At 36.1% G+C, this 13367-nt stretch overlaps 1 protein-coding gene across 3 annotated transcripts in view; it reads right to left on the bottom strand.

The window, feature by feature from the left end:
- STXBP5L (syntaxin binding protein 5L) overlaps nucleotides 1-13367 on the bottom strand; it is a 189862-nt gene that overhangs the window by 163767 nt on the left and 12728 nt on the right. For all 3 annotated transcript variants that reach the window (XM_071760679.1, XM_071760670.1, XM_071760689.1), the window contains exon 2: nucleotides 8614-8711. In XM_071760679.1, the coding sequence (XP_071616780.1) occupies nucleotides 8614-8711 (98 nt within the window). The remainder of the gene's footprint in view (nucleotides 1-8613; nucleotides 8712-13367) is intronic.

Here is a 13367-nt window from a genome sequence, read left to right as displayed (position 1 = left end):
TATAAATGAAGATTAATAAAACTGCTATTAAAAAGAAAGCACTACTATTATAATCTGTTCACAAGCATCTATTCACAATTAAAAACAAGAAATTATTTGTACATCTGAATTTGTGTTTGCAAGAAATCAGTTATCAATAATTAGAAGACTGTGAAATCCTGCTTCTACTCAAGACAGCAGTTTGAGAATAAGAGCACGTTAAGATCACTAGATTTCCAGTAAACATTATTTGAAACCCACAGCCATTCAAATAAACAGTACTGCATAATTTTTGAGAAGTGTATTGAGGCTGGCTGAGACAGAGCTGAATTTCTTAGTGGCAACCTGTATAGTATTGTGTTCGGGATACATGACTAAAACAGTGTTGACAATGCATCAGTTTTTGCTGCTGTGGAGCATTATTGTAACAACACAAAGCAACATTCAGAAGCCTGAAAGAGCCACAATTTGCATTCCCCTTCACTCTTGGGCTAGAGCAGAAATTTGAAAGGTACATTCTTTAGCAGAAGAGCATGTATCTTTTGCCATATGATTCCAAATGCGGTGACAATACGCCTTCATCACCTTCTGCTGGTTAAGTTTTAGTCAACACTGACTAACCACAAAGGATTCAACTTGCCAAGAGAGAGCTAGTAACTTTCTGCATTCTGCTGTTGGTTACCTTCCTGTTTTAGTTATTTCTCCCCTCTCATCACCTCTGATGCACGTAAGACATTAAAAAAACCCCACACACTTAAGTTCCCCAAAACAAACTAAAAGATACAACCACCTAGTTTATTTGCTTCACAAATCCACTTCAACAGTTTCCTTAGAAAAGTATGTTGTTCAGAGGCTGCTTTGCACAGGTCAGGAGAAAGGTGGAGACTGAAATCCTATTGCTTGTTTTCTGCCACTAAAAACCAGACAGGTCAGTGCTGAGGAACAGAAACACAGATACTACAGGAACTGAAGTGAAACTAGGTCACAGTCAAGGAAAGAGGAACCGAGCTGCTCATGGATGAGGGAAAAGAACCTCATAAAGGAAACCACATGACAGAAAAAAAGCTCTTCAAGGAAACCTTTCCCTTCTCCTCTCTTGAATGAGTGAACTGTTCTGTCCATCTCCCTGTTTTTTCAGACCTCAGGAAAAGTTATGCATCTGTCTTACACCTATACATTAAGCTTTTGGGTAAAACAGTGTTCAACTACATCTGTTCCATCTCATACTGAACTATCCATATGTGATTCATATTCCTTGCTGCAGAAGATCCTCACACATGGATCTCTTTGCTTCCAGAAACTTCCAAAGTTCCCCACGCAAAGACAAGTTATTCAGTCATTGTAGCCTTTCTACATCATAAGTCATTCAACCCTCCTCAGCTCCCTTTTGCCACATCCTCCCTCCATGAAGAAGATAAATGTAAGAATGGCACGTAAGAATTCATCTGAATGAGTGCCTGTAGCTAGACAGAAATAGGTTTCCTTTTCTGTCAGAAAAAAAATCTCAGTATGTGTCTACCCCTATGTACCTTGGATATTTTTTTTCTTTTTTTTTTTTTTTTTCTAGATATTAGTTTTCCTAAGTTATCTGGAGAAATACCATTTCTCTCTTACACAAAGAGTAGTCACAACCTAAAAACAAACAAACAAACAAAAAAAAAGCAAAAGCAAAAAGTTAAACAACTAAGTGCACAGCATGACTACTGATTTCTTTGTTGTAAAGGATGTCTGCCAATTTAGGCCATGGATATTTGTCTAAAGGAGATAATTAGCAGAATGGAAATGAGGGCAAATGTGCTTCCTATGCATGACAACACTTCTGTTGCTGACAAAGTTTTGAACAAAAAATGTAGGGAAAGCTCTAAAACTCCTCTGAAGTCTGATTAAGACACATCACTTATTTGAAATTCTTGACTACCACCATTCGTCATAATTTCAATATCACAGTAAGTTGGTTTATTTTAAATTAAACTCATTTTTGAATTTGAAACAAGCATTTTTTTCAGATAGTGATCATAAACACAGCCATCAGCTCTGATTAAAATGCTGCCAGGTCCATCCACCTGCATACCATTTTTATGTGCATCTCCAAACATATGAAACTCTGTTTTTATTAAGTAGATTTGTTTGCAGATGTCATTCCATTTTTACCTCCTAGACAAACAACAACTGAAAGTGAAGGAAGCTCAGTACATTTAACTGTAAGATACTTACCCTGCTTAATTAAAAAGAATAAAAGAGGCTTGGGAGACCAATAGAGCCATTTTACGCATATATGCAGAGACCTAATATGCATACATATGTGCACATGTAAGCAGATGCATAGTTATCTCAGTATAGATTTAAAATTTCCCAAACTGGCACACTGGTTGGGTCAGATTTAATCATAGATCTTTTCATCTTTTACAATAATTTATTTTCTTGCAGATTGAAAATAACTTCCTTTTCTGTAATAACCTATTCAGGTTTCTATGTACATAAGACACATACATGTATACGTTGATTCCCAGACAGATTTTAAAAAGAACATATGTTAACAGTACTGACTCTCAGTGAGGCTTGTGTTCCTGAAACACTCAAGTGCTCTGGAAAAATCTCAAATATATTCCACAATGAGATAAATGCATCGATGCATCAATGATTCTTCCAAGTCAAATAACAGAACTTGAGTTTTATGATCTTGTCTGTGCTTCCCCCATTCCATCTGCCCAATAAATCATACAGAGTAAACAGCATGGATCACAGTTGGCTTATTTTAAGGATAAAGATCTAATGAAACCTTGTTTAGATTAAGAGACAGCAGTTCCAAGCAGAGTAAATCTGTCAAACTATATTTAGATGTTATGCCATCCTTCTTGTAGACCAAAACCTTGTTCTATTGTCTTCTTTTAAATTACATCCAACCTGATGTCAACCATTCTTTGCCACATTTCTTTTAACTACTGTAAAATTCCATGCCTCCTCAGAACCCTGCAGGCGTTGATTTAAATAGTTCTATTTGTTTTCTTAGCCTGACTTTTTTTTAGGGCACAAAACCTGCCTTAGTTTTACCTCCTGGTAACATGGTCTCTTTGTGTACATCAGTTGCTGAGGACCCACCCTATACAATAGGGATATGCTAGGTTTAGATTCTACCTTCCCCCCTTTATTTGAGATAGTAATTCTGAAATCAAATATATTCTTGTCTGTATCACAGAAAGAACTGAGATCATCTTACAGAATCATAGATCATTTTGGTTGGAAAAGACCCTTAAGTTCATCAAGTCCAACCATTACCTTACTACCACCAAGTCCACCACAAACCATGTCCCCAAGCACCATACCTACACTTTTTTAATACCTCCAGGGACTGTGACTCAATTGCTTCCCTGGGTAACCTGTTCCAGTGAGTGAGAAGACTTTCAGGGAAGAAATATTTACTAACATGTAATTTAAACCTCTCTTGGCACAACTTCATGCCATTTCCTCTTGTCCTATCATCTGTTACTAGAGAGAAGAAACCAATGCCCACCTTGTTACAACCTCTTTTCAGGTAGTTGTAGAGAGCAAGAAGGTCTCCCCTCAGCCTCCTTTTCTCCAGACTAAACAACTCCAGTTCCCTCAGCCTCTCCTCATAAGACTTGTGCTCTACACCCTTCACCAGCCTCGTTGCCCTTCTCTGGACATGCCCCTCAATGTCCTTTTAGTAGTGAGGGGCCCAAAACTAAACAGAGGATTCTAAGTGTGGCCTCACCAGTGCCGAGTGCCTAATTACTCCCCTAACCTTGCTGACCACACCATTTCTGGTGCAAATTAGGATGCTGTTGATTTCCTTGGCCATCTTGAAGTGATGTTTTGTTTTTCACAAAATGTATCTAGTAAGCTAAGTATTAATGTACTATATTTGATATTCAAAAGTCCCCCTTGCTAGAATCTCTCTGGAGCAGGGCCAGTAGAATTTCTGTCATTTGCAAAGAGCTCTCCATGAAGATATTTAAACAAACAGAAGAGAGGTTATCTTCCATGCCACTCGAAATTGAGAGGCTGCTTCTACATTTTGTAGCAAAGTTCACAGACCATTTCATTCTGTCCTAGATGGATTTCTTTGATGCAATTTCACATAAGAAGGTAATTCAAGCTAACCAGTCCTTACTGCCAAAATTTCTGTTTCTTCTCTATCTCCCTTCTCTGTCCAATCCCAGATCCCTTATGCATCATTCTGACTAGCACCAGAAAATATAGTAGACTGATGTGGCAAAAATGTAACAGCAAAAAAGAACTAGGTTTTTGCCAGATTAGTCAATTAGATTGCTGGTGCTCATCAGAAATCCCTGAGGAGCACCAGAATCAGAGCAAGGAAAGTCTCAGGGCTATATAATTCAGTGAAAGGTGGAGGCAGAGCAAAACTTGCACTTTCATGTGCTACTTAATCAAAATAGTTTTGTTTCCCTAGGTATAAAATGGCCACAATATTGTCTGGTAACACTGGAATACAGTAAGCTCTTCTGTCTATTAGAAAGGCCTTCCATGTTTTGGGGAGGGCTTACTTTTCTGTTCAAGCAACAAACAGTGAAAACAACAATTTACATGCTCCAGAATCTGCATCCATGACAACATGAAGCGCAAGTCTAATGAATATGTAATTAATGACAACAATGTTCAAAACTGAAACATGTCCAAAGCAAACTTAAGTTTGTTTTATGATAGATAAAATTTTGGTGGTATGGAGCCCAACCTGGACCCAGTAAGTTTTCTTTGCACCGTATTTAAAACAAACTTTCACTCATTTCTTAATAAACAAAGATTCTAATAGCTACAGAAGAGTCTTTCAAGTAGGTGGATATATGGGCTTAAATACATCCTTGATGTGGTGGAAGCACTCCAAAGGAAAGGACTCAGTGACTCCAGAAAGTATCTATAATTAATTTTAACAAGAATTCATGAGCTAGACAATACAGAAATATGCATCCTGAAATTGAGAGCAGCATGCCACTTCTTCAGATCCGATACCAGAATAATGATTGCTATAAGCAATCATTTTAAACTATTTATTCAGATAGAGAACGTGACAAACTCTCACTTTTCTCTTCCTCCACTGAAATGAGGAAGAGACTTAAGTCTGACCAAGTACCATTATTTTCAATTCTTTGTATGGTAACCTTCTCTGATAGTAACCAGAGACTGCACACTTTGTTTAATTGTCTATGTCAGAAGGTTCTCCATAATGGAACTAAAGAAGAAGCATATGGAGACAATAAGAAAATTAATTCTATTTTACAGCCCCTCTTCACTTGACTGTGTTTGCCTGAAGCAAGAATAGTCCAGATAGAGTGGTATCAAGCAATAATCGAAGCAATGATCAAAGGTATGGGAGCTGAGAAGGGGCTTTAAACAGGAAAAAAAGTCCTTAGAGGAGAAATAAATTTGGATGTGTTTAGGACAAAGGAAAAGAATGACCAGATGGCATATCAATAGTTTCAAGTGGGTTTTTCACCTTTAATTTGCAGATTTTTTAGCTTCTGTTGGTAAGAGGAAGATCAGTGATGATTTGCAGCACACTCTCATTCTGTGGCTGGAGCAGAGCTGTCCCTGTGAGGATCCAAAACCCAGCAGTCACCAATATAGGTAAAACCTGCACTGTTGTTTGAGAATCCAACAGGGACTGCTAGGATCAGTGGAGCATAGCAACAGCAACTCCCATTGCTAAAAAAGCTGTATCAGTTGCACCTAAAGCAGCCTGAAAAGAAATCTAGAAGACAAATTGACCCTCACATGAAAATGAAATTTCATTTATCTCTGTACTCTAATAGCAACATATGAATAATATACTCTATTTCAGGACAATTTAGCACAGTCAATTTCAGTACTGCTGCTGGATCATTTGAAATGATCACCTGAAGGTGTAATGTTAAACATTGATTCCCAAAGCAGAGGTACATGTTTCATTTTCTTTGGAAACAGCTTGTCTTTTAAGACCTGTTAATTTGTGACCAATAGAAATAGCCATATTTGCAAATCTTTTAGGAAGATGGTAGGCAACAATACCATTATGCGACTTACACTGGTCACAAGAAAACTTGTGCTACTTAATTAATGCTAAATATAAATTCTGTCTTGCTACACATTGCTCAGTACAACAGAGTCTGATCCACACCAGGCCCTTTTGGTGTTTCCAAAGCACCAAATAAATAATTCAGTGCATATCTGTGATGCCAATGTGTCCTTTCACTCTGTCCACAATACAGTTTGGAAGCACCAAACACTATGTGTTGAACAAATTCTCTACTGTTACCTAACACATTCACAGCAGAGTGAAATTGCACAGCTCTGTTTAAAAGTATTTGTAGGATAGCATGGAATACTCAGAGCCACTAAAATATTTTTTTTCCCTGTTTGCTTAAACAATTCCATTGTTAATTACATTTTCAGATGTAATACTGTATCTGTTACATCTTGACTCGAATTTTATTGCTCAATTTCAGTAACTACAGATGGTTGCAGCAAGATTAGCTTACATGAGTAGTGGCCTGTAGTCCCAGGCCCTGTTTCACTGATTCCTGTTCAGCCTTGTGTACAAATGCAAAGTTATCAGTCCACAACTAGGTTTCTTACATAACGTGTTTGGTGAGCCTTTGAGCATCAATTGGAGAAGCCCTAGTTAATATGAATAAGTAATTCTTTTTATGGCACCCTCTGTCTTCAAGCCACAGCTTCCATTAACTCAGTACTCTATTAAGTAAACTATGCTCTGTGTGCCTATGCTGAGAAGCATTCCTGTTATGAGTTGGTATCTTTTTTAAAAGTCAAATTCCCTGGCAATCTTGATGCTCTTGTTTGATTCAAATACTAGAACTGGTAGAAAAATCTGTGAATGAAGTAAGGGTTTGCTAGCAAAACTGGTAGAGATATTAAAAGGGAAGGGTTTTTTTGAAAAACATTCTTCTCCCTTCTTCTCAGCCCTTACAAACCATTTCCACAGGAGACACACAGTGTTTTTTAGGAGGTTAGGGATATAAAAAATGTTCCACTGCATGTTCCATTCCTGTGGCAGGGTTCACACAGGTTTAACTCAGTTTGACACGAACGTGTATTCATTCAGGCTATGGACCTGCATTTTTCTTAAAGGTGGGACTTGGAAAAGTATAGGATGCCTAACCAGTTCCTGCACTGTGCCTACAAAAGCCAGGTTGCTGAGATGGAAAGAAGAGGTGGACTCAAGAATCAAATCTTCTGCAAGGCCTTCTTCCTGTGTCTGCATTACCCATGAAATTCCCAATACCCCCACCCACATAAGATACCAATGAAGTTTCCAGGGACAAATTTCTAGCCTTTCATACCTCTCAAAAGAATTAAGGATGGCTACCAGACTTGAGCATTCCCAGAAGGGCACAAATTCAAGGGGGTTTTCCTCTTTGTAACTTAACAGAACATATATTCTAGGACATACAGGTAAATATTAAGAGTAGAACTATCAAGGCAAAGCTTGCCACATAGCTGGAGGCTTACTTGAGTTTTGTGAAAAGTTCTGGATCAGATAGAAAACAAGGCTTATGAATATGTAACTGTTCAAAACAGGAGCACCCAAAAAGGAAGGAAACGAAGTTTTACTCATGTTACATGAAGCACAGACTGGTTCTCCTGGAGGAAATTTTCCTTTAATTTGTCACTTGCCTTTGGGTTCATTATGTTCATAGTTACCTTGAGACCAATAGTTAGCAAAAGAAGCAGAAAATACTAAATAGGAATTTTATATTGCACTGTCCCCTACTTAATCCCCAGAATTTATTCAGCTACAAAAAGGCTGTAAAAAATACTGGTTTATTACTTCTGTATCCTGTAACTTTTAGGCCTTCCTGTAATATTCTTTCTACTATTTTTTCCTTATTTCATACCTATTTCTACCAAATTGGAATACATTTAAATCATGACAAACTAACAAAATTATGCAGAGAAACATTTTGAAATACATCACATTTAAATTCTCCTTATTTTAATCAAAGTTTACAAATTTTCATTACATTTATATTCTATTTATTATTTAAAGAAACATAATTTTAAATTCCTACTATATATAAAAAATATCCACAAAACTGTGGCAATCAAGTACCTTTTTAACTAATGAAGAAAAATAGGTACTTGTAGAGTGTTTAAGCTTTTCCATCTGGAAGAGGTTCTGCTGTAGAATCACTTATCTCCTACCATTTACTTGGAAGACTTGAAACAGTATCTCATCCACAGATACCCAAAGTACAGATATCAATTCTGTTGGCTAGCTGCACTGCAGCAAAGAATCTATTTATTGCTAACACTACATTCACAACTTGCTCATTACCATTCTGTAATCTACCTTTCCCTACTGAAAAGCATCTCCTTTTCATGCTGAGAAAAAACCCAAAAACTACTCTGCTTTATATGAACAAATACGTGCCAAGACCATGTGTGACAAACTCACTTGAAAAATTTTCTTTGGACACCTTAAAGACCTAATGGTAAATCTCAACAGCACATCCTTTTCCAGCCCATCCAAGTAAACAAAAACGGAATAGAAAGTAACAACATAAATTGTAACCTTACCTGAGTGCTTCCAGAGGAGGATTCACATAACTGTATTACAAATACAAAGAAATGGTGTCAGTTTTGAATGAGAAAGGATACATTCGTATGGCTCCTGTTCTTGTTCCAATTGCCAGAATTTTCTGCACTGGGTCAAAAGCTAAGGCAGTGGGTAGGTAAGGAAAACCGTGTCGGACCGTCTGAAACAGAACAAAGGAGCAAAGTGATTGAATTTGAACAACAGACAACAGCATATGTTTTATGTTATGTGTATAGGAAGAGAATCTGTATTTTGCTATATGTAGTAGTATTTGCAATACTTTTCAAGAAAAGTATTTCGAAAAAAATTATTATTTAGAACAAAGAAGTGAACTTTCACTCATGCCAATGTTCTTTATTCAGAAAAATTTAAAATGGTTTTGTTGTAACAAAGTAGCTAGCAAAGTTTATGCCAACATACAACTGGTATATATTGCTCATAGGGTATACTGAAAGACACCCTCAGTATGCAAGGCAGCTGAACTGCAAACTGAACAAAAAAAAAACAAAACCAAAAAACAACAAACATGTAATATGCTTTTGAAACACTGTCACAAATAACCTTGGCCTCAAGAGAAAGAGATGGAACATGTCCAGGGGAAGAGATCCAACAAACCAATAGACTGAATTGAGTCCGAGGTAAAAACCCTTAATATCAATTTAAAAAAATGAAGATGACAGAGATAATGTTCTCAAAATGAGCAACTGAAACACTTACTCTTTCTTAATATTTGTTCATAACACCATGCTTTTAATTCTAATTTTTGCAGATAACTTGGGGAGTAAATGATGCAACTGCATGATGCAATAACAAATCCCTGAGTTTGAAGACTGCCTCAAATAATATTATAAGTTATCTTAATGTGGATATTATTACCAGTATGACCAGCCTGATTCTTATGAGGTAGAACCTGGTGAGGGAAAACATTAGCCTGAGAAAAAAAAAAACCTAGAAAACAGCTAGACTAAACTATACAAATACATAAAAAAATTAACCGTAAATAATTTTGTGCTTGTGACTGATTACCTAAAACTGAGTAATAAATAACATTGTATAAAAATAATATTTTATAATGTTTAATATAATATTGAACTGACTTTTTTTTTTTTTTTTTGGTATATGGTTGGGATTGAAGAGGAAGTGCTTTGAACAGAATAAAATTTAACTTTTTTTTTCTTCCTTGACATTATCTTGTTCATGAACAGCGTCTCTTGAAGCATTCAGCATTCCCTATGGGATAGCTTCAACAAAAGGGATTCCTTAATTGCCAACCTGTTGAGTAAAAAGCAGCTGATTATTTCAACAGCTGTATCACTCCAACTCTTCCACTGCAGCTGCAAACACTTGAACTGATATTCACAAGTACTTTAGAAACAACCAAATGTATTTTTTTCAGCAAATAACCACTTCCTTAAAAAAAAACAAAAAAACAACAAAAAAACCCCAAACCTTACTCAACTCACATCCTAACTATTGCTGATAAGGGAGTTCTTTTTAAAGAATGTCTATGTATTAGTTTATAGAATGCAAAAATCCAGAAACATGCGATTTCTGTAAACCATAGAAAAATAACTCACTTCTAATGTTAATGTAGACATTTATCAAGGATTGTCACAAGTCTGTTTCTGGTTGTTTGTTTTTTTAAAAAAACAACAACTTCTCATCTTCTCAAGCAGTAGGATCACTCAAATATAATAATTTTTATTCTGACATCTAAGCTGGAATGAGACTGACATATTAATAATTATGAATGAGACTTTGGCATGAACTAGAGCAGTCCCAGAAGTGATTCTGAAGATCAAGCCCATTCAATAAAAAAAAAGGGCCAAGCTCTAACCCTTCAGACCCCCAGACTCTTCTCCTCAGCTGTGGTACAACAAAGCTTCTATTTCCAAGGACTGTGAGAAAAAACGACATGAAAAGCTAGCAGTTGAAGGAGATATTTCAATTATGCATTGATAAAACTGGTGTGAACATATGTGTAAGAATGAGTAATGATTTTATAACAGTGCCTGGGCTTCCTTACAGCATTTACTAATACAAGTGAAGAAGAGGAGAAGGCCACAAAATTGACTTGATCCTAGGGTGACAAAAAAAAAAAAATCTATGTTTCTATGTTTTTCTTTCCTAAATTAAGCTATCTCAATAGCAGCCAAAAGAGGGGGGAAAAAACTATTCTAAAACATCAGTCTGTGTTCAAAGAAATATAGGACCTATCTAACCCAAATGCCCTAAGAAAGGTTAAAAAAGAAAAAAAAAAAGGGGGAGGGAGGGTGGGGGACAGGTATGGGAATGGACAGACAGCAGATGGAGCCAGGATTGCTTTTCTTCACATTATCAAGCTTTCTTTTATGCCTCCTTTTCATATGTTGTCTCGAGAGGCAGTCTGTGCTTCCTATGACATACAGTTCATTTGAAATATTTGGAACAATTAATTTAAAACAGAATAATTACAAGTGCAACTATAATTTCCTCAAATTTTTGTTCAGTCTCCTTTATATTTTCTTTCAAATAATTTTAAGTGAACATTCTGAAGATCAATGGCATGTATATATCATTAAATAATCTTTACACAACCAATTCACCTAAGTGAATATAGAAAAATTACCATATTTGGGCTTGCAGTATTCTACCACTGAACATTTTAATACATTATACATAACATAACAATCTCTTACTAAGATACCATGATATATTTCATTATCTGAAAAAACAAAAAATCACACTAAGTAATACTATGAAATATCTGGTATAATTGTCCACATGGTATATAATGCAACTTTTCAGCATAAGAGTTTTTCTTAACTTTTGTTATGAGACCACAAAGACAATTTTTTCAAAGTTGATTTTTTTTGGTAGTCTCTGAACAACTTCAGAAAATACACAATTAAACTCAATTTTAAACTGTACCAACTAAGTAATAAGGTTTACAGTCAAAATTGTTCCTTCTAATTTGCACAAAAATAAAATTTTTAACTTTTCTACTAATATTTTACAGATAACCTGTTTTGTGTAACATCTGACAGCAAAACCAGTTTACTTAGATAAATAATTCTTGATAAAATATCTATTTATTAAAATTGAACTCTTCTATCTAAGCCTGTGACTCAGGATGCAGAATATTATTCCAAACTGCAACCTGCATGCCACATGCAGAAGGGTTCTTGAAGCAAATAATTTATTGGATTAAGGAATAGAGGATGAAGTGTTGACTGAAACCTATATAGCCTCTTATCTATGTAGGAAATTAAAAAAAGCTGAATGATGACAGGTTTCACCAAGGTTATGGTGAGGAAAGTGGGTGCTTATAAAGATGAGCTGCCATGCATTATATCCCTGTAAGACCATGACATCCTTCATTTATAGCTTTCTGTATCTGAAAACTGATAGGTAGTATTGCTCAGGAAAGATGGAAAGATTACAAAATATCAATAGGCTTCCAACCTAAGAAAATTACACAGGAGGGATTCTTTTTTGTGCGTTAAATTTTTGTTTTTCAAAGAATATTTTTTTAAAAAAATCCCAGATTAGATAAAACTTCCCAGAATTTCAAACCCAAGCCATAGATTCCACTTATCTCTTACTCTACACTAGAAGCAAAGGCTTCTGAGCAGCGTATTATTAAAAAAAAAAAAAAAAAAAAAAAAAAAAAAACAAAAAAAAACCATAGTTCTTTTACTCTCTGAAAAGCTAAAAATAGTACTATGGAAAAAACTATCTACAAAAGAGACTCTGGAGATACAGACCAGGAAGGCTAAGGTTGATTTCTGTCTCTAGCAAGCTGGTACAATAAAGACTAACAGATCCCATGAATAAAGATCACCTGCGGAAGCCAACAGAGTTTCTACAATGGGAAACCCTGTCTGACAAGTTCTAATTCTATAAAGCTGTCAGCATGCATGTAAGTAAAGACAATATGAATATATAAATGTAAGTCTTCCAAAAGCCTTCCAATAACATCCCACAGCAATGTTATTAAAGAAGCAAAGTTGTCAGGGGACTGGCAGAAAGCTTTTCTGTAGAGAGAAAGCTGATTAAGTAACATGAAACAAAGGATAGGGTTTAATAGATTGTTACCATGGAGAAAACTCAGAAGTAGGGTACTCCATGGGTGGGCTCTTACATCAATTTTATTTATCTTCCTCAATGACCTATACCAAGTAGTGAATGCTGAAGTCTCCTTTGGACAGTGAAATTAAGTACCAATGGTAACCAACTCATGAGACACCTCATTAGCCTGAGTAAATGGGCAAAAAGGTGATAAATGAGATTCATTGTGGATACACTTAATATAAGACACCTTGAGGGGAAAAGAACCTTAACTAAGTTTGTACAACGTGGAATTTGGACCTAGCATTCACAAGCTGGGAAAGTGATTTTGTGGACATGGCTGGCATTCCTCTGCAGACTACAGAATATAACACTGAGAGCATCGTTTTGCTACTACCTAAAGCCTCATCACTTGAGAACTGCACACACCTCTAGGCTCCATATCTGAAGATGTAGTCAAGTCAGAGCTGGTAGAGGGAAGGCAACTAATGCTTAAGGTGATGGACACAAGCCTTACCAGAAAGACTAAAGGTGCTGTAACTCTTTGGAAAAGAAAAGGCTGGGGAGGGGGGTAAGACTGAGATTTACAGAACCCAGAGAGTGGGTAAGCTAAATGTGAAACTTTTTCAGCAAAACCACTGAGACAGCCAACCCAAGCAAAAGATCATCTTAAAAGAAACAATGATTTACACAACAGGTAATGAACTTCAGAAGCTTGACATCAAAAGAGTCTGTGAATGCTGACCCCGTATCAGCAGTTTCAAAA

Source organism: Heliangelus exortis, chromosome 1, assembly GCF_036169615.1.
Source record: "Heliangelus exortis chromosome 1, bHelExo1.hap1, whole genome shotgun sequence".
Classification (NCBI taxonomy): Eukaryota; Metazoa; Chordata; class Aves; order Apodiformes; family Trochilidae; genus Heliangelus; species Heliangelus exortis.
Note: the sequence above shows the minus strand (reverse complement) of the source record. Positions and strands in the feature narration are given on the sequence as shown.